Consider the following 22,918-nt stretch of genomic DNA (forward strand, 5'->3'; position numbering starts at 1 on the left):
GTACATCACAAAAAACTAATATTTCCCCTGTTGTCTATGAAAGCAGGGGAGAATTACTCTCATCCATTTGTTCTAAAGACAGTTGCAGTGTTTTAAATACTTAAATATCATGTTTACAGCTTTATAGCTTTGACCCTCATTAAAAATGTAATTCCTTACATGACAGACTTGAATTTAGACCCGTCCTTTGGAAGCTGTTTGTTCATTCTGGGGAAGACATAACTAACTGAACTTATAGGTGGCCTGAAGCAATGGAGATGAAGGAGGACACTTGGATGCAACATCTGGTAGTTGTCAACACATACACACAGTGCAACAGCACCACAAAACAAACTTAAGGCAGAACTCTCCTTACATCAAACAGCTTCTGTCACTGCAGAAACCAGGAAGATCTTTCCACCTCCTCCTGTGTCTCCTTGTACAAAACAGCTTCAGGATTTTCCCACGTGACCCTCTTCTGGGAGCATCATAGCCAGGATTCAGCTGGTCAAACAGTGGTACTGAGGACCTTTCAGTGGCTGTCCCATTCACACATGTTGGGTTATCAGGTTCCCAGATATGATGGAAGAAGAAATTCCTCCCTGGACAAGAGAGGATCAGGGAAAGATTGTGCCTTCCTCAGAAATACAGAGGGCTGTTGTCTGGCAGCACTCTTGGTGTTCTTCCATCTCACATGTTTCTTGTCCTGCACAGATGCAGAATGACAGCAAAGTTCCAATCTCTTAGCCTGTAGCATACAGGGTTTCTTGTGATCTCCATAGGAATTAAAGCTTTAATAAGAGTCTTGAAGGTGCCCTGTGGCTTGCAGGGGAACAGGGTGGATAATAACTCTGTGTCCTCCTGTGTTAAATACCTGTTTCCTTGTTGCCTGTGATTGATGGATAATGACACAATAGTCCACATAGGCGTGCCACCCCCATTTTCCACTGTAATCATTTCATTTCTAGACAAGAACATTAACAGCCCAGTTACAGTCAAATGGAATCAGAAATTCACAAATAAAAACTGCTGCCTGCCAGAGCTTTGATCTTGCGTCTTCAAACTTGAAACATCTGAATTTAATCTTTTACGTGTGTGAGCCTCATAACCCGGGCAGAAATAGCAAAATTCAAGGTACTTTTTTTGAATGTACCCCAATTCAGGTAGCCAAACTTCCAAGATTTACACTGAAAAGATCCAGTACAAGCTCAACTGGGAAGAAAACGGATATTAAAATCGACATTTGAATGGAATTCCAGCTCTCTCTCAGTATCACCATCATAGTTATACAAAAAACATACTTAATTTCTGCAGAGAAAAGCAGGCAGACCATCTCTTTGAAGAGAAGCAAACAGTGTTTCTGCCTTCCTTAACCCAGGGAGTGTGCAGTTTGTCATTTTTTTCCACCTCAGCTCAATCTTTTACCTTCCTGTTCCCGCAATCCACACCAACAGCGCACCAAGAAACGGAAAGCAATTGCTGCTAAGACAGCACAAAGCAATGAACGAACAGTTCTGAGACTGAAGCTCACAACAACGACTCATCAAGTGAAAACTGCAACATTTTGGTGTGCTCCCACTTATCAAAACAGTCCAGATGGAGTCCTAGCATTATAATCTGGCTCATATGCTTGTAAAATATATCTGGCTGTTCCCCTCGACGTTGCTAGAATGAGCTAAGAAGGACTCTTTGGACTCAGCCCAACAACTTGTGTTGTCTCGTTCACGATGGCGGGTCTTGTGCAAACCATTATGGCAAAACCGTGAGAGAAATGGTCTTGCTCTGGAAATGGCAGTTATGGTGCACTCACTGCCTTGATTCACGTACACTGAACCCATACAGACATTTCCCCTCTCACTGCCTGTTCATCTCCCTTAAGACACTTCAGTCATATCATCAGCACCATCCACTCTAAGAGTACAGAGGGAATTTCTGAGAGTGCAGCTCCAGTTCCGTTAGTCACCAGCTTACTTAAAGGATGACTTCAAAAGCATCAAAGCAAATTAGTGGCATGAGTCCTACTACTTTCATACAGGAGCTTGATCAAGGGATTTTACATCCTAATCCCAAATTCCCCTTCTGACCACGTACACAACCTATCAATTGCAGCAGCACACGATCCGTCCTGCCGCTGATTGCCACACTCCTTTGAAGCACTTTGAGGCTACAACGATACGCACTTTCCAAACAGTTACACAAGGATATTTAGCGTCTCTACAGATCTTCACAGAAAATCAACTAATCATGAATGCAAGCACAATGAAAAACCAACAAGGAAATGCAGCCAGCAGTAAACCACCACTCTCCGTTTAAAGGTGAAATTGCACCTCTGTGTAGCATCTCTGACTAAGATTTCCTTGTTGTCGCACAACTATTCCATTAACACGTTAGGAGGAGAGGACCTGACAGCTACATGACAGGGTGGCATTCGTATCCTGCCCGTGCATCCAAGGACTACTTCCAAGCCTTCCTAGCTCAAGGCAAAATCTCACCTACAAAGGATGAGTGTGCCAGATGCCACATCACTCAGGAAAACGCTTCGCATGCTGGCAATGACCGAAATCAAAGCCATTTCTTAGGAATGCTCTGCCAGTGGGTGCTCTACAACACAACTCTAGCCTATGGAACGGGCAGAGAGAAGACTTATCCATTGTACACATCGCACTTTGGATTCACAAGCAGAAGTTTTCGAGTCCCTCCCATTTTTACAACAGCCATGCTGGGCATGGCCAAAGGTCCAGCTGTCCCACAGTGGTTCTTCACTGAGAGCCATCAGTGGAAGAGTATCCAACCTTTGGCTGCCCCAACAGCAGTGAGTGATGCACTGCAAGTACAGATTTATCACATCATACCATCAATCAACCAGAGAGGACTGGACAACTTATCTTGTCAACCACTCATAGATCAAGTTATTCAAACAATGTCAGGAAATCACAATTATTCCCTCGAGCTTCTGGCATTGTAAACAGAACATCCATTCCAACAGAGAACTTGACTAACAAGGCATTTACAATCTACAGGGGAAGAACGGGTATATCAGAGTGACATCATCACACAGATTCTTAGTGTCAATGGGCAAAAACTCCCAGCAACCCATCACCAAAAGAGAAATGTGCAGAGGCCAGAGTAGTTTCATTTTAGAGAAGGGCAGGGAGGGATGCTTTATGTGGAACAACCTATTATACAGCAGCCCAAGTCAACCTCAGCACACAGAATAGATAATTCTGTAACATACAGCAATATTAAGTCCTGTAGATAACCCTGCTGGGCCACACGTCCCCAGCAACAACTAGAGAGACCAAGGAAGTCCTGCTGAAGCATCTGCTGCATGCTCCAGGCAGCTCACCCAGAAACTGTTCAATGGGACAATCCCATTGCAGAGCAGCAGTCAGCGCAGCAAACACAAACTATCCCCATCACAGGGTAAGGTGAGGCTGAAGGAAAAAGGAGGACAGGATTTTGGAGCATGAGCAGGGAGGCAGAGGACACGGCAAGCTGGGAATCACACAAGTAGAGCACGAAGATGCCGCTTCACAAATCTCCAGTGAAAAGTGAACTTATTTTAAACATTTTGCGTAGCATACTTTGCTTCCTGAGGCAAGGCAGGACAGAGCTGCCAAGAAGGAGTGTTGTAGTTTTTTATCTGGGTAGGGCTAGAAAAACTCATTGATGGGCAGCTTACCACTGGCTGAAGGAAGAGTGTGTGAAGTCTCTGGCAGAAGATCTCTTACAACCTTCTGTGCCAGAGGAAGAGGGACTAAGAGGATTCACACAGTTTGAACAGCTGAGATGACAGAAGATGTTGAGATGACAGAAGAGAAGGTCCCAGAGAAACATTTTCCGGTACCAGAACTTTCTGGCAGTTACATTTCACACCAAAAGCCACCCTTCTCTGCACAAAGAAGGTCCCTGCAGCACGCAGATAAAAATCACTTATCACAACATCCCTACAGGATACACACATGTACACCCACACACCCAGCCTGTCACAGGCACCGCAGGCAGATCCAACTGCTTATCACAGGCAAGTGTCTGCCCAGCACTCGGAGCTTCCCACTGCAGACTTCCATACTGATCTCAGAGGCTTACAACTCCAATTAAATGCCAGTTCGATGTGGTGATTAGTGGGACACAAGAGGGAATGAACAGATGATTGACTCAACACATCAAGCCTCAGTGATGTAAGACCAGGCTGAGCTCGTGACCAGGTCACACACTGGATCAGACACAAAAAAAGCCCAATCAGCTCTGCTGCCTGGAAATTCCACTCACCCACCAGCCTATGGAGGGACTTTCCATAGGTCAGGTGGCTCATAAAAATTCCTCCACAATGTGATGTTTCCTAAACCATTTAGGATGTTTTATAGAAGAAACACTGTGTAGGTGTAGGTATACAAGCCTTTTCCCTCTCTATACACATGCTCCAAAAGGAAATTCTAGAAAACCACACAGTCAAAGCAGGACAAGCTTAATAGGGGAAAAAACTATGCAAACATACAACCTGAGCACAATCCACACGCCTACTATGCAACAAGGAAAAGCAAGATAACGTCAGCTGGTGATCCAAGGAGGACAGAATCAAAAGCAAGCACCCTCAGCCTAACACACAAATGGATTTCAGTTTATTTGTGGACACCCTCAACTGCCACTACCACCACCCTCGACTGCAGGTTAAAGCTAAAGAGCTGGATTGACACTGTCAAAGTGGATAAATTATGGATACCAGACAAGCCCGTGAAATACATTTGAGGCGGGTGTCATCTTCCATTACAAGGGGCATTTGGCAGATTCTAGAAAAAAATGCCGACTCTATACTCAGCACGTCCTATCAAAGGAAACAATTATTTTGATGTCTGGACACAGATTTTTCCCTTACAAATTGCAAACACACTTCTTGCACCACAGGCTTCAAGAATACTCCTTGGCTACAGGTCACAGGAGAAGTTCCATTCTCAGGATAACCACATGCTCCTTCTGTATTTAACTGGGAAGCCACACAGAGTTGTGGACTTGTTACTGCAAATGTTTTCAGGACAGAAGTCCTAAGCTTGCCTGCTTGTCACAGCATCTTGTGGATTTTAACACCAACAGCTACAGCAAAAAGCCTGTGAAGTCTGATCTGCACCAGAAGCTCTGTTCACACGGAATGCAGAAAGGCACTGCAGTGAATGGATACAAGGGCTCAGAGCAGGAGAAACACACAGTTGATGCTTTCCAGTTGCTCAGGGGTGAGACATGCTCAAGTGAGCACCCACAAAATCCAGTAAGAATCCCTCTACCCTCCCCAGTAAGAAACAAGCAGGGAATGAAGGTATCACTGTGCCTGGCAAGCTGAAGCACGACAGCGCTGCAGGGGGAAACTGCTCTGACACATTCCAGCCACAGTGCAGGAAGTGGAATGACCACTCTAACACACGCCTGGAGACCTCCACAATAATTTATGACGTATGTGTTTTTAAAAGTTCATGCTATAGCTCTTCTCTCACCCTCTTACTTAAGAAACAGGAGGAAAGGATTACAAAGTTGTTACTTACTAGCAACAAAAGCCAGGAAATATTCAGGCGGCCAGTGTTGCTACCTTTGAGGCCTGAGGAGGATTTGGAGGACAATATTACAGAGTCAGTGAGACAAACCATTTGCTCCTAAGGTTAAAAAAAAACAATCTTCCTGCTTGCGTATGTGTAACACTCATCTCCATCTCAGAGGAAAACAGTAAAATATCCAGGCAGCAGAGACAGGCTCCCTCCATTTCTCCTCCTCCGGCTGCCTTTATGACACGCAACAGTACAGGAAGGGTACTTCACGTCCCACCTGAATTTATCACACCCGTAACAATCTTGTTGTGTCTATCTCTTCTACAAAATGAAGGAGTGCAAAGAGATCCCAGCACATATGGAGAAGAAGAGAGCCATGGGATGTATTCCCGAAGTTGCTTCCAAGAAGCCACCTGATGCCCCCAGACAGGAGCACTACACCTACTACACCAGGGTGTCAAAAGGGTGCCAAAGAAAACACAGTCAGACAAGTGCCACATCACCAACCTTTCAAAATGAAAATAAAGAAGGGAAGGATTATTTAGGAGAAACCATGTGACTTAGCAGACGGAAACCCCGTCTTCCATTCAAAATACCTGTCTCTCCCCAAGAGAAAAGCAGCTCCTCACAGATAGAAGAGAGGTCCTCACACAACTCAAATGACAGGCCAGAGTGTAACAAAAGGCCACCAGGAGCATCACCAACCACGAGGCTGCAACAAGAGTTGCACCCGGGTCCTGCACAACAACTCAACAGCCCATCTGCCCTGCTGGGGCAAACAGCCCCCAAAGCCAGCAGGAGAGCCAGCACTTGGTGCCCAGCACCTCCACAATGGGAATAACAGCGACTCGGCACCTTTCAGACACATTAGAGGGGACCCTGGAGCTGGAATAAATTGCCAATGCAACAATCAACAAAGCAAAGCAATTAATAAGGGGGATGTTGTCATTACTTTAGCTGCAGCAATTAATACAAGTGGAATGAAACTCTCCTCGAAAATTAGGGCAACACAGAAGATGGATGTTTCCTTATCACAATATATGTAACAGAAAGCCCCCTCAGATCTCAGCAGACACACACACATGAATGTGTCACATTACCGAATAGAGGGAGTTGGACCTGGTAAACCTGTTAGTTCGTAAATTTGGAATGATCTTAAGTGGGTGCTGGGTAAAACAAAAGGATTTCATGGTAGGGGGATTACACAATATAGGGACGTAGCAAATTGTTCTTCAGGCAGGGGCAGTTCAACAGGCATCAAACAGCATCCAAAAATGCTGGTTTGCATAAGCTATTTATTCCCAGTCTGCAGATGCCTGAGAAAGAGGCAGGTTGACTAGAGAGGGACCAGGATCTCATCTGCTATTTATGCTTTCCCAAGTGATTGAGTTGACAGGGGTAGCTGATAACCTTCTGAAAATAACTGAACTATCAAAGAATCTGTGTCTTAGCTAACACAGGTTTGCAGCTTGCAAAAATGCAGACTGATTCTCAATCTAAGGAGACCATCTTAGAACTCTACCCTGGAAGTCATTAAAATGGGATATCTATTCTCCAAGGACAATTGTATTCATAACTCCCTTTCTGGATATCTCTATTTGGCTCTTAGTGAGAACTTAAAAGTCACCTATCTTCCCTTCCAGTATGTCAGATACAAATCTTGCTAGGTTTTTTTTTTTAATAATGAGAAGGGCTCTTTTTCATGTTCAATTACAAGCAAATTAGAGAAGTTAACCTATGTGGGGCAATCCAGAGGTTATGGCTCTCCTGACCAAATGCAAATAACTTGGGTCACCCCAAAACCCACATTTCTAACTTCACTAATTACTAACTCCTGTAGGTCTACTGAAACATCATGAAGACTGGCACATGCAGGCTTTGGAGATGATCCTCTCCAAACACTCCATCTTCCAGGTCTCCTCTGCACACACACAGACATGTATAGCAGGAAGAAAACTGGAAGACTTCATACCCTGTCAGTTTTTAACTGGTGGAGTGCATGGCTGGGACCACTACCCCTGCCAATAGCAGGGTTCTGGCAGCACCTGCCTGAATGTTGGAAGGGAGCACAGGAAACATTCCCCAGCCTGCCTGCTGCAATTGCTGCTGGGAGGTCAGTGTAAGCAGGGGTGGAATGCCAGCCACAGCTTCTTCCCGGGCACGTGTGTGCAGTGAGTTACTGGGCACCTCCAGGAACTCAGTTCAGTTTAAGGATTGGTGCCTAAAGGCTCTTTGCTATAGCAATGGACCAAACCTGCCCAAATCTATATATTCCAAATAGGAGAAGGGGCAGAGCAGGCATCAACAACAGGAAAAAGAGGTATTCCCAAATTCCCAGGTACTTGAGGATTGCTCTTGTGCAGGGAGATGTTATTTCATGTCAGCAGAATATGGAGAGGCATTTGGTTAAAAGGAATGTCATCTATAATTACAGATTCCCCAGTGACAACAAAATAAATTGGGAATTGTAGCAACACTGAAGGGGAAATAGAAGTTGTCACTGATGGTAAAAGTAATAATTAATTCCAGAGCCTTCTCTCTCTATGCTCCTCACCACCACCCCAGTGGGAATGTGCCAGGCTCTTTCCCAGCAACAGAATTATTTCTGTAAAACATTTTTTTAAGTTGCAATACCTCTGTAACTCAAAATAGAGGCAAATGCGAGTGCTTAGTGGGACCTTTGAAACCCCAGCTGTGAAGACTCATTAACTGTAAGTACATTTTTGCAGATGCACAGCTCTGAATCTGACTCATAACTCTCCTCCCATGACAGTGAGACCCAGGATTCAGGTAAAAAGGCTTAAGATAATTGATATGGATTCTTAGTCAGGCAAATTAGGAGGAAGAAGGCAGCAGAGAGGAAACTTAAGGGATGTAGTGAAGGAAGGGGTATCTCAATCGTTTAGTTGGTTTGGTTGAGTGATCCACCACCTACAGTTCCAAGGCACGGGAAGGGTGGTGTAAGATGGGAAAATGTTTTGTCTAACAAATTTTATGCATCTTGCTCTTGTATGGCGGACAACAGCTCTAGCCCCAAATACCAGGTCAGAGTAAAGGCCCCCCCATGGGTACTTACTCCCTGGGGATTTCAGCCATTTTTTCTTTTTAAGGAGACTTTCAGGTTTACCAGGCTCAACTGCACGTAGGGTAGAACTCATGTCTGCAGCTCCAGTTTGCCAAAGGATGGGATAGATATGGGGGAGATGCACAATAAGGATCTCTCCCACACACAAGGCATATGGAAAAGTGGAGCCTGCAAGTCACAGTTGACTCAGAGCTGCATCCAGAGGCCTCACCTACAGTCACATGTGCATGTGTGTGTGCACACAGACAGGGGAAGAATCCAATGCTAGCAGAGCTCTTCCCAACCAGATTGCAGTGTGAATACAGAATCATCAGGGTCAAAACCTGCATCAGGAGTCTGTCAGCCACCAGCTTCTGACTCCAGCCAGCGTGCTGACACACACCAGGGAGGAGGGCAGGCCATTTGGTGTCCAGCAGCTCCTTCCCACTGGCATTTCTAAGCCTTGTACGAGATTCTGGTAAGAGCATTTAAACCGCGGTCTTGTGTATTATACAAGAACAGATCTTCCTTCACAAAAACCTCATAGGCTTTCCACCACCCCACCAAAAAAAAAAAAAAAAAAAAAAAATTAAAAATCTTCTAGCAGCATTGACCGAATTGTAAAGCAACCTGGTTGGCTTCCATGCATCCGATGGCCTCTTCCAAGAGTGAAAACTCCACGCAGACATAGCCATAGTCGTAACCTGGGGACAGCATTTAAATACAGACGGGAGTCATGTTAGTGCCTTGTCATAAAGAAAGCCACATTAAATATTCAATTTCCCTTTCCCTCCAATGACAAACCCTCTAACCACCACCCCTCTACTCCAGAATGAAAAAGAAAGAAACCAGGGACTAGCTGGATGATGATTAACTGTGCAGTTTATCATGAATGTTAATAGTACAGTGTTCCCACTTCCCCTTACACAACCCAGTGACAGGCACACCCTTCCTTAGGGCAAGAAATAATTGCTTTGTCGTTTTTTTTAAGGCATAGTGACTTTCCACTGCCAGTTTCACATTTTGTGCTACCTTGGAGGCAGCACTCTCCAAAGTAAGTGTTGATAAATCATCTCCAAGTACCTTGCTGCAAATGTATTTTACGCGAATAGCCAGCATTTTAATTGGGCAATATTTCAGAAAGAACTAACACCATTCCTTTGCCTTTGCTATTTTTCTTTCAACACCTGCTTACTTTTTGAAGTCCAATCCCTTGCATTATGAAAAAGTACAGCAGGGTAGGAATGAGAACTCCAGCTTTCTCATTTTGGTATGGATGTTACTGCACACGTAACAAGAGGGTGTGAGAGCTTTAAGTTTAGATTCAAGAAACTAGAGAGCCTTTCCTCTTCTCACTGCTTGAGAAGCTGTCATCTCAGTCACTGCAGAAGGGACACGCTGATTTAACTGGGTACTCCAGTTACCTGCACTGAAATATTATGTCCCAAAGCAAAGTGCAGGGTGAACACTACAGAATCTAAGACCAAATGAAGATCCATCCTCGATGTTGAAGCTACCTCCAAGAACTGGAGTGCTGAGGAACAATGTAAAGTCACAACCTAAAGGCCACCTCACTCCAAAAGAGTGCTTTCCACATGACCATGGGCCAAGATGCTTCTACACGGATACACAGTGAGAGGAAAGGCTTGGCTCCTTCCTCCTGCTGCTCTTTTGGTGGGTTTGGAGCGAGAGGAAAGCCAGTCTGTGTGTGATTTGTACCATTTTAGGCACCTAAATGTCCTGGTGGAGAGCTTGTCTCCTCTCCTTAAGATGCACATTTTAACTCTGGTATCTTCAAACCAGGTTTATATCTGGCTCCTATTGCTTCAGCCCCTCACCTTCCATGGGAAGGTAACTCCACCCATGCTTCTTTCAGACAAGGCATTCCAGCCTGCTGGAAAACCACCCCCATCTCCCCCAAGTCTATGTCAAAGACCATTTGCGCTGCACTCTCTAGTTTTTCCTTCTCTGTTTTTTTACATCTTTGTAGTTTACCACATCAGAAACAAGGCCACACAAACTATTTCATCATCAAACTCTACTGATTTTTAATTATTTTTTATTCTGGGAGCTCTTTGCATGCAGTTCCAACAACACAATTCTGACTTTGCACCTCTGCCTTTAATAATGAGACTCCAATCTGCATCTAGCACATCTTCCACATCACACAGGAATTTATTCCCCTTTCCCATATTATTTTAGTCAATATAATTACACTAGAGGGAAATTTATCAATCTGGGTGCTTTTCAGCTCAGTGAAAGATGGAGTCCAGCAGCACAGCATCTGTGGTGGAAAGCAGCTAAAGCCACTTGATACTCTTACATGAAGTGGGCACCTGGAACTAGAGGTATGGTTTCAGCTGGCAGGATCGACAGAACCAAATTGATCCAGCTGTTCCCAGAGCATCCATTCTGCCCTGCAGCACAGCCACACCGGATCACATTTTGCAAATGAAGGAGTTCTCTCTGCAGAAGGCAGTTGCTCTCCAGGAGCAGTGCTGCCCCTTGGTGGGAGACTGTTCTGCATTCTGGGCAGACACCTCTGCTACTTCACACACAGTGTGCGGCCTCACATGGTACATTTTAAAGCCTTACTCAAACCCAGAACTCTTAAGTTGCTTCTTTCCATTCTGTTTAGCAAAGAGCTGCATGAATTATATTTGTCAGCCCATAAGGCTCCTGATTCCCCTTCAGAGAAGGTTTTTGAAAGCTGTTGTAATCAGCAAGGATCAGGGCACTATCTTACTTCCATGTGTATGTGAAGCAGAGGATCTCCTGACAGAAAACAAGATTGCAGAAGTTTTCACTCTATTTGCTCTGCAACAAGAGGACGTTTACATCCCAGTCCTCCTGGAGGGAATGAGCGGTTTAGACATGGATTTAATCCAGGATGACACAACTGTGAGTGCAATGCTGAATGTTATGCACATATACAAAAGCTCAGACCCCTGGAGGAATATATGCCAGAGGACCATTCCAAGCATTACATGGAGACAGTTAAGGGGAAGCCCAGAACATTTCTCCTTCTGCACTCTCCCACCTCTGCTCTCCCCCACCCAGCTCATAAACATAGCAGCAGTAACATGTACAAAAACAATAACTGTGGCCCCATATCGTGCCAAAAAGCAGCTTCAGGCCAGACATTGGGCTCTTGTGGTCGGGTTGCAGAGGGACGCAGCGTTCTGGAATTCACTAGGAGCTGTCCTTGCACAGACAGCACCGAGGTAGTGATGCAAGAAGAGAGCAGCCTGGAGCCACTGCTCTGCTCCAAACCGCTGCTGAAGATGTGCGGGGGTTTGACACTTTCCCCCGCCCCCAGATCCGGAGCTTTGCATGGATCTGACAAGCACACTCAGGATGTGAGAACTACGGAGTAACATCAGCCTTGGGCGGCACAGCACCCCCGATCTGCCCCCTGCCCCAGCTTCACCAGAGCATCCTCCCATTTTAGACCATGACTGAAATGGAGGCTTGTGAAACAACGGCACCACACCTTCAAAATCAGCAGTATCTGCTGATTTTCCCACAATCACATTAATTGTAGCACAACACTTGAAACAAAAGCAAGTGGCTTGAGGCTGGTTCTAAACAGGGAGCAACTACAGAGGCTCCTGCCACCAACTGTTGTGCCTCTTCCCTGCCTCCTCCATAGGGCTTGTTCAAGCTCTGCGTAGCAGCTGCTGAGCTTGGATATTTTTTATTTCCAAAACCTTCACACACACTTTGTCAGAACACTGCAATTCAGCTGCTGTTACCAGAGGCAGGGGAGGGGATTTTAACAGAGGGGTAGGGTCAGGCATCTAATGGCTGGACCTGGTTCAGCAGGCATCCCAAGGTAAGCTGTGCTCCCCTGTGAGTGAGAGCTCTCGGACACCCACTGGTATTTTACTGCTATGACCTGGAGAACCAAAGCAATCAAACCAGCAAAGAAAAACCACTGCTGAAGATTACAGTGTGGTGGTTTTGACTCTAGGTGGCCTAACTGCACATATAAGGTTTCACATGAAGATATAAATCTCGGTATCTTCACTTACTGGTTAGCACTGCATACAGTTTCAGGATCCCCAAGAAAGTAGAACAGAGCAATGATTTGCAGAAGCATATGTGATCAGCACAGACTCTGACAAAAAGGAAAGATCAGTATTTCCCCCCCACAACCTCTGAGCACACTGCAGCAAGCTACACTGTCCAAATGACCTCTCCAACAGGAACACTTGAACTCACCCAGATTTTGGCCCTAAAACACGCATGTCCTCATCTCCCCCCATGTTTTAGGTCAACTGTGTAAAAGAACTCTTGTACCTTATTTAGCTACTTCCTCTCAGCTGCACAAGTCTACAGTACCACAGGCTGTGTACGACAGGCAAAATCAGAACACAAGGAGAGTGAGCACATAAAATCCAGAGGACTTCTGCTTTCCCTTCCTTAAGTGCTTCTATGTATACATAATCCTTCACGGATGCTCCCAAAGGATGCTTGGCTGTTTTCTGCACCGAAAATGGGCACAAATGCCTAATACTTAGGAGTAAAGACACATTTAGAGCTCCAGGAAGCTGCTCTGCAAGTACTGGAATAAGGAATATTCTGCCTCTGAAACAGATGTGTTTTAGCAAAGTGAATTTTGACAGCAAATGGAGGGTCCCTGTTAGCATGCCATGGTTTGGATAAAATCCTGAAAGCTTGCCTTAAAATTACTGTTCTTTGGCTTCAGAGATAAAGATCAAAGACTTGGGATTTAAAATAAGACTTGCTTCTGTACACACACAGTTTCTACTGAACAACTGACATGCAGTAACGTGTTACTTCATGATAGTTTGTTATATCAAAGATCTAAATAAAGGAAAACCATAATGTTGTTCTCATAGGGGCTGTAAGCAGTGTGAAGACATAAAAAAAAATATCTCTGGAGTTTTAGGAGGCCAAATGAAAAGATCATGTAGTGACAGCAGCCCTGTCTGTGCCAAAGCAAAGATAGTTTTGGAAAGAAGGCAGGATGGCAACATGACAAAGGCATCCAACCTGAGAGGCAGTCCAGCTTCTGGATTCTAGGAGTGAGCACGCAGTCAGTCATCTCACTGCACACCCCGACAAGCTTAAGGCATTAGGTCACCTCCAGTCCCTGGTGAACCATCACCTGCCTTCTCAAAAACAACCATGACAAACCCCTGCCTGCTGTGGTGCTACGTGAAAACATTCTCTCCCCTCTGGATCAGGAAGAAGATGGTCTCCCATTAAAGCAACTCCATGTAACAGGTCACCAAAGGACACTACACTAAGCTGGGCAGTAACCTGGGCAGTAACCTGGGCAGTAACCTGGGCAGTAACCTGGGCAGTAACCTGGGCAGCTGGGAGAGCTGCAAACCTGGTGGAGGTCCCTGCATCTGCCAGGTGGGGCCAAGCAGCCTCAGAGCAGATGGCAACGATGCAGTTTCCATGGACAGAGAGCTTCTCCACCATCCCAACAACACTTCACTTGTGCTTTTTCCCCGTAGGATGAGACAGAACTACCACAGTAGAAAAGCATTTGCCATTTTGGGGACTTCTAGGACTCTGAGAGGTGACATATTAAAGCAGAGCCATGGCCAGCTACAGAAGCAGGAGATTCTTGCTGCCTGCTCTCTCCAGAGACAGCATGGCAGAGCAGAGTGCAGCTGAGGAAAGCCTCTGCAGAGAAGAAAGTTCTATTGCTCCAAGGGCAACTACAGCACAAAGTATGGAGTGACTATGAAGGACTTCTACACCCTCTGAAGGAATCCGCAGTCTCACACACTTTGCAAAGCCTGGGGAGTGGTGATGGGATTGTGCACACTGTTCTCAGAGAATCTGCCATTCTGCAGTTGAAAGAAAAATCTACCTCATCTGTGGCAGACTTTGGCCATGTGCCCCTGACCCACTGCACAAGTTCTCCCTGTTTTCTCCGAGGCAAGATGCAGATGTAGGTCATCCATACTAAAGAGTAAATACCTCATCACAAGCAAATACTGGAAAATGCAGGGCTTTCTCTGTATTTCTGTGCTATTATTAGCAGGCATCACACACTCAGTGCTTCCAGGAAAACATCAGCTCCTGGACTTGCTCAGGAGTGGCTGTACCTGGGCTTATACAGTGGACACTGCCCTCAGAGCATTGTAGTGCCTTTTGTGGCAGGCAGAGGAAACAAATCTGTCCACACAGTCTGAAAACTTGGAGGGCACCCCCACAGCACGGCAGGGAACGGCGGCAATCCCTCTACGCTAACACAGAAGCCAAAATCATGAGCTCTCTCAATACCAGCTGGTGGATTCTGAGCATCCATAAATTTGTCAGATCTCTTTACTGCACAGAAAAATTGGTCTTCAGAGCTACTAAAGCTGAAGAGCTGTACCAGAATAAACAGGACAATCTGCAACAAGCCATATCCCCAACTCCTTTCAAAGGCTGAGCATTTACGAGCCACACCTGCTGCTGGGAAAAGGCCTGTCACTTCCTACTGTCCCTCTGTGTAAAGAAGTACACTCTTACACACTCACTCATGACAGAGAACAGCAGTGAAACCACAGGATACGAAACAGAGCCGTATTCTGAAAGTAGAGCACTACAGTCCATCCTCCTCCCTCCGTCCTGGAGACCAAGACACAGAAAGGACCTGCTTTAGATGCCCTCGAAGGCAGCTCCATAAACTACAAGAACTACTCCAGTCAGAACCTCAAATGATTGTCGACCCTTCTTGGCCCAAGGAGAGTAGTTTATACACCAGCAGAGAGGAGAGGAGGGAAAAATACACAATGCCAAGATTATACAAACTGTAGTTTTATTACAGACAAAGCATTACATTATGTTTGTAGAGAAACCTGGAATCTGAGGAAGGCTGGGGCTTTCACTAAACTCCATGGGAGGACTGGAAGCTGCATATCTGGGAAAGTGTTGCAGACAGGAGCTTGGTTTTAAAGTGCTGATAACGTGAACCTGGTCTCCAGGATATATGATCTGTCATTTAGCACAAAGGACTCAGAGCAATGAATGCAATGTCAGCACACTGTGCAAAGCCTTGAAGTTTTGCTCCAGAGATGCAAAAGGAATGAGCACCTTTGTAAAAATGACTACAGGGAGGATTCTGCATGTCAAAAGGGCTGTGAGCATGTTTATGGATGAATGTATTTGTTGCCTTTTCTGTTGGTTTGGCCTTATAACCCTAAACCAAGGTTGATCACTATCACAAACACTGACTTAGAACAGATTTCTACTTCCTACTTCCTAAGCCATCACATCACAGATAAGAAAAGATGAGCAAGAATGTGTTTTGCTTCCAAGAAATAATGCACTACTGCCCTGAAGCCAACCAAGACAAGCCAAAAGCCTACTGCCCACACAGCTGGGAAAACTGGCAAGGACTGATATTGATGACCACGGACTAATTCCAGCTAAGTGGTTTTTTAGTCCTTGGCAGGGCTATTCTGGCTACAAATTAGAACCAATTGCTTCATGCAGATCAGCACTGAAGACATTTCTGCAGCTCCTGACAGGTGAGTCCCTGCAGACTGCAGAACTCTGCTGATGAGCAGGGGGGATCTGGCCTCAAGAAGAAACTCCACGTGTGCTACAGCATCTTGTGAGCTTGTGGATGATCACTTCAGCTCTCAGCAAGTGCCTGAGTCGTGGCTGACAGAGCAGAGTGAGCCACACAACCTTTGCTGTGCAAAGCACCAAACGCAACAAGAGATTACTCGTCCCGTGGTGCCTTAGCACCAGCCCTGATGGTGAGCCAAGTTGTCCTCTGAATAATTAGCCCAACAGGCAAGATGCCCCTCTGTGTGCTACAGACACCCCACAGTATGTTCTTTGTACCAAACCAAAAAATCTGAGTCCCTGTGGGACCTATTCCTAATCAAACTCCAGAGGGTTGGTGCCAAGCTATCTTCATAAGGAAGCCGCTAGCTGGCCACAAATCCACCCCTCAGAGGGGATTTCCCCAAGGGCACTGCATCACTCCAGAAAGGGAACAAAAGGACTCAGTCCAGCACAGTTCTGCTGCACACCTCCCCACACAGAGCAGCAGCTCACCTCTCCAGCCCTACCTATGGCTGGAAGCTGCAGCACAATGGCCATGGAAAATGGAAAACTTATCCCTACCATGGGGAGATGCACCACGCAAAAATCTGTACCAGTTTTTCCATCACGAACTGGAGACTTTTGGACCCTTAGATCATGAGTGTTAGGAAAACACAGCACTAAAAACCAACTTTAAATTCCAGAGGCTTCCTGATATATTCCTGAAACCAATGATTCACTGTTCTGATATACAAGATAGGCTGCACCACTAGGTAAAAAAAAAAAGACAAAACACCTCTTACAGATTTATCTAAGGGGCTTATTAATATTTAACAGGGCACCAATGCGGCAGAGCTTAGTAAGAACAAGCAAGATAATACAGTTTCTCCTAGGACCTGGCCAAGGCAGTTTAACACAGGGAGGGATAAGGGGGGCAGTTCCAAGCGCCACATTAGGGCCAGGTCTGGAGAAATGAAACAAAACATAAATGCCAGGGCAAGAAGGTGGCTGAGCAAGTAATAAAGTACATTTAGTGCCAATAGTACTTGCCAAAACAAAAGCTTTTCAAAACAGAGCAGGTAGCTGCCATAAAGCAGCTCCAAGCTAGTCATGTTTTCAGGTGACACCACCACAGGAGGTGTTCCTCCACCACAGGAGGATGCCTGTCCTTTAGCATCAGCCACCTGTATCCATGAGGACATCACTCTGGCCAAAAGCATTACTGCTGTTCAGAGAGCTCCTCCCTGCTCCAGGCATCCCAGTTCCATGTGTGCTTTGCTCCTCAGGGTGCAGTATTGTTTTCCTACATCCCCATCCAGGGTTCAAAAGCGAGCATTCAGAAGGGTCAGAAGAAGGTTAACAAAATTTCTCAAGTGCTGCACTAATTTAGAGGGTATAAAGGGGCTGGGATAGACCTCACTGCTCCTGCTGACTGCAATCCAGCTCACCTGGTCCCTCCAGGTCGACTCCAGAGCTCCTCTCTGCTGTGGTGAGCGTGTCCATTCCCCACCAGGCTCTCCCAGCCCAGCAAAAACTCCTCAGGTTCCCCAGATGGGCTTGTGGAGTGAGACAGAAAAGTCTCATGGGCTGCCAACAATTTCTCAGGCTCGGTTTCCCTGAACAGCTTTCACAACTGCGGATACCACCCCTAACACAAATCATGCTTGGAAAACACATGTTCCAAGCTTGTCCCACTGCAGACTGTGTGCAGGAGAACAATTTTAACAGAAGGCTCAGAGTACACTTCGTGTTTTCTCTTATTACCTAGATACCACTGCAGCATCTTTTAGGAGTGAACAACTCTTAAAGCAGCCCTTTAAGATAAAGATGGCTCCACGTGCTCCCTTCTCCAGGGCACACGTGTGTGTGCTCAGCCAGAGTTCTGGGCACATTGGACCCTCAAGATAAGACCTCAGGCTTTACTTATGTTTGACATTAGGCAGGAGAGTGGAAAAAAACCCTGATGAGAACCAGGCAGGAGATAAGTTTAAAATATGATCAAAATCAAAACCAGGGCAAGGTGTGTTCACGTTAAGACTCCTTGAAGGTCAAAAGATATTGGTTTCAAGTTCCTGGCAGTCAGCACTAATGCAAGTGCACAGATAGTAACAGGAGAAGGACAGACCCAGGGCTACAAGCAGCCTGGTACTGTCACATGCTGCACTAACAGCCCCACAGAGGGGGTACCATGGTGTAAAGCCACATGAAAGCTCTGACCCCAGTGAGCAGAGATAAGCACCTTCAGATGGGACAGGGTTGCTACTGAGCTCTTACTGACAGACAAGCCTTTCCCAGAGAGCTGCTGACAAGTCATCACCGTGAGTATCTCCCAAATCAGGGGGACATTGCACGAGGCAGAAAGAGAGGCACCAGGAGATACTGCACACCAAAGCAGCTGATGGTCTTTGAGAAGATTCCACTGTCACCTCAGGGTTTGTTCTTTGCAATGATTAATTGGACAGACATGACCAAACACACTTGAGAAAGCAAGCTGGAAGATAAGCCAACAATCTAACACAGTTATTTCTGCCAAGGCTTACACATCACGTTGGAAGAAGCCCTCTTCCCCCTACAAATGGATTTGGCACTTTCAGTCTGAACATACAGGCATCAACTAAATCTGATGGAAATTACAAGTAAATGTTTTTTAGGGTAATACCGTGAAGTCCAACTTTGACATTTTATCATTGTAAATATCTGCCTCTTTGATTTAAATAGAATTACTATGCCACTTCTTAAGGTCTCTCCTTTCACTGCTTCGTTTAAAATCTAGCCACCATTTCAGTCTGTGGGCTTCAGAGACAAAATAATATAAAGAATCAACAGCTTGAATGCATACCAAAATCACACCAGGTATAATAAGAACAGTGTTCCATTCTCAGCACAGCCTTCAGTGAAAATAGACTTCCCTTCGCACATACACAGTATGTAAAAACAGGGCTTTATAAAGAAGTTGAGCTGCTTTTCCAAGAAAAATCAACCATATATTTTCCCCCAAAACAGAAAGAGTCTTGTGAAAGATCATACAGTGGAATCATCACATTGAAGCTGCTGAGATAAGCTTTATGATAAGCGTTATCTTTTTGTGAAACCGATCCGAACCTCACTTATTTCGAGTTAATTGCGTGTTATTTGTTATGGTTGTTATTGTTCTCCCACAGCTGCAGGCATTCTTCTCTGAAACACACTCAACATGCATACTCATGATTAATGTTATTTTTAACATTTCTGGACAGCACTCAAAAATATACAGCCCACTCAGACTGGCTTAGCACGTGCTCCTGTGAGCCAGCCATCGAGCCCATACAGCCCGTGGGCCCAGGTGTATCCCAGAGACATCAGTAACCCAGAAGGTTTACTTTTCATTCTTACGGATATTTACATACACAACCCACCACAAAAGCATCGTTTAGCCCATGACTGGCCTCTAGTTTCAAACAGGCTTAGCTTTTCAGAAGTTAATAAGAATTCAATTCTACACACTTCTCTAAGATGACCTAATGTGAAAAGGCTGGATTAATCTTACTACTGCTTCGAGTTACCCAATTTCAAGACCAAGTTTCCACAATCCAGGAAGCTTTTATTGCCCTAGACATATCCATCTTGTGTAAGAAGGATCAGAGAGCTGTTTAAATCAGCAGCTGCATTTGCAGCCTCAGGATTTAATGCAAAACAAAGATTTTGGAGCATCCACATAACCTAGAACAATGTTACACCGCTTAAATGACTGATGTTGACAGCTTTACACAGCTCATAAAACATGAGCTAGTTTTAACTTCATTCCTTGCCTCTCCACAATTGCCAGAAAAACTTTTAAAACCCCCAACTTTGCAGCTGAAGGCACAGACTGAATCAGAAAGCAGCTTTTGGAGACACAGCAGAAAACTGCACTCCTCGTGTAACATGTGACCACCCGCAGATACCAGAGCTTCAGACACTGTGTCTCATCCTGAGCAGCCTTTGAGGTAGGGAACGGGAAGGAAGACAGCAGTTCTCTAATGAGGGCAGTAAGTCCTAATAACATACATGGGAAGAGACTTACGAAGAAATTCCCGGTTCAAGTTCATTTATTACTGAAGAAAAAACCCACAACAACTGGCAAATCACATCAGCACAGGCAAAAGAGGAGCGTGTTGCAATTACTATATTGCAGTCAGTGCCGTGGGGGTGACGACAGCCATGCTGAACTACGCTTAGAAAAGAGGAAAAGAAGCAAGACTGACTGTGCCCCTTAAGCTCTGCTTGTTGGGCCAGACCAGATTACGTGACACAGGGATGTTCTTTAGTTCAAAGGTTCGTGAGAAGGTTGTGAAATCTCCTTTGACAGCTTCCAGAAACAAAAATACACTTGAGAAATACCCCATTGCCCCAGTTTCTCTCCCCAGTTACTAAACACATCGGAAGCCTTTATATAATGTATTGACCCCAAGAATTCCAGCTGCTTCATGTAAAAACTATACTGGAAATAAGAAAAAGCACTGACGAAGGTAGAAGCTTCTGCTCTCCTAGGTTTAAAAAATAAAATACCAGTTTCGAGGTATTTCCTACCAGTATTATCCAAATCAATCCCCAGGACTCACCCTGCATTTCCTACCATTGCACATCTTTGTTCCAGTACAATTTTCTCACAAAGCAGACTTGTAAAATATTTCTTTCTTCAGAATCCTATATACACTGATCAGAAGTACAGCAGAACTTTATTCTTTGAATGATGAGGAGCATCCAGACTCAGGATTTGGATATTTGCTTATAAAACTTCCTTTGTCCTGTTTTTTTAACCTGTCTTCGTACCTAAGCAGGACACCAGTTTCATGTTACTGAAGGACAAATGTTAGGATGGAAGAGACTTCCTGAGGACACTATTTGAGCAGGACATGTTCCACAGTAAGACCACCTCAGAAACAAGATTTAGAACAATCCAAAAGGATTTCATAATAATTAAAAAAAAAAAAAATTATAAAGGAATTAAGCTGCTGTCCCACAGCTTTACTCTTGATGGCTATTAGAACAGCCTTAGTGTTCTTCCTGCTGCTCCTACCCCTTTCTAGAGGACACATGCTTTACCTCTGAAGCAGCAGCGAGTAAAGCCATCAGTTTTGAGGACAAAAGGACAAACTGCAAAACTCTGGGCATTTTCCTTCAAAAATACCTGCAATTAGGGCACTAAAGACTTTAACCAAACTGCCTGAGTGTCGATGTAAAAAAATACTATTTTGTAACTCGAAACTAGAAGCACTGGGAAAGCATTCTCACCTGAGCTGTAATCTTTCAGTCGCAGGTCCTTCACAGGTGTCCCATCAGGCCCCCGGAAAGCATTGAGAATCTACAGGAAAAATGAGATCCACTTCATCTCCAAAATCAAACCTCCAATAGCAAGGTACTTGCTAATGTACATTTCTCTCTCTCCGACTTCTTTTATTTCTAGCTTGACTCTGTTACAAACTGACACAGTTTCCTGATTAAGTTCCGGCAGTACCCAAGAACTGTTACTGAGTTTTGAGAAGTATTTTGGGGTTTTGTTTGAAGTGAGCTCCATTTACACCACAGTTCAACTGTGCAAAGGTTTATTACACTGGTCTCAGCCAGACAGTTCACCTCTGATCCTTACTTAAGTTCAGAGATGTCCTACAGCCTTTAAGAAAATCAAAGTACAAGGCTGACTGTTCTGAGTCTTATCACCCTTTGAAGGACAAAGTTTCTGCCATGAGTTCTCCAGCATCAAGCCTCAGAAGCTGATCACCACAGCTAACCCTAGCAAAAACTGCTGCATGTAGGGGTTCTCATGCCTGGAACTGTCACCAAACAGCAACAAAAAAAATCCCTAAAGTCCTGATTCAAAGTGGAAAATCTAGGAAGGGGAGCTTCTTTCATCTTGTAGCCTAGATCATTGTATGATTTTTTTACTAAAAGCAGCAATAACATCTTTTCCATCTTTGTAAGATCTCCTTTAAGCAATTTCAAGTAACTAAGAACAAACAAGTTCACTTAGACACTATATGTCTTCTGAGCTCAAAATAGTAGTAACAATATTTGGTATATATAAAGCAGTGATGAAGTAAGGCATGTTAAAGAGTCTGGAGTCAAGGCTTCTAGCTATCAACACCCCACATGCGACTGCAGAAAAACTCAGCACTTCTAGACCCCCCCAAAAACCCAGAATAATCAGATAAAAGGTAACATTGCATTGACTTCTAAATCTGGATTTTCCCCTGGGGAAAATGACAGACCATCTGATCTACATTAACCAGACTTAAAAGTGGTACCTTAGAAACCCTTGACAGAAGTTTTTGGATGAGAAACATCCCACTTACATCATCCTTTGTGGCAGTTTCAGGCACTCCTCCCAGCCGAATGAGCTTGCTTGGCTTCACATATTTGGGACAGGTCCGGTAATCTTGGTCCTTGAGTTCACACAATCAAGATGGTTTCACAAATGAGAGATGGTGGCTCACAAGGTACACAAACAGTAACAAAACAAAGCAGGGGATAATTCAAAGGCAAGGGCCCATAAGCAGCCTGGCTCAAAGCTTTAACCCCTGCGTGAGCTTCAGGGAGCTCTTCACCTGCTCACCGAGCTCTGCAGTGAGATCTAGCTTCAGGAAAATAAAACAGGCAAATCATCTCTCTCTGCTTTCCAGCAGCGGGAGATTCAAATTCAGTAGTAGTTATGCAAATTCAATAGTAGTTATTAACTCAATAGTTATCATCACCTTCAGATTTCCAAGTTAACTCTGAAGGAAAACAAAGTATGCATGTGAACAGCTGTACATAGGCCCCCCCCAAGCCAGCAGCTTCTCTCTGGTAGTGCTCATAA

At 44.9% G+C, this 22,918-nt stretch overlaps 1 protein-coding gene across 1 annotated transcript in view; it reads right to left on the minus strand.

The window, feature by feature from the left end:
• The window catches only part of RBM6 (RNA binding motif protein 6), a 57,221-nt gene that overhangs the window by 25,899 nt on the left and 8,404 nt on the right, over positions 1 to 22,918 (minus strand). Inside the window, 3 exon segments of the mRNA XM_032699176.1 lie at positions 9,208 to 9,281; positions 21,358 to 21,427; positions 22,416 to 22,505. Coding sequence (XP_032555067.1) covers positions 9,208 to 9,281; positions 21,358 to 21,427; positions 22,416 to 22,505 — 234 coding nt within the window.

This window comes from Chiroxiphia lanceolata, chromosome 11, assembly GCF_009829145.1.
Source record: "Chiroxiphia lanceolata isolate bChiLan1 chromosome 11, bChiLan1.pri, whole genome shotgun sequence".
Classification (NCBI taxonomy): Eukaryota; Metazoa; Chordata; class Aves; order Passeriformes; family Pipridae; genus Chiroxiphia; species Chiroxiphia lanceolata.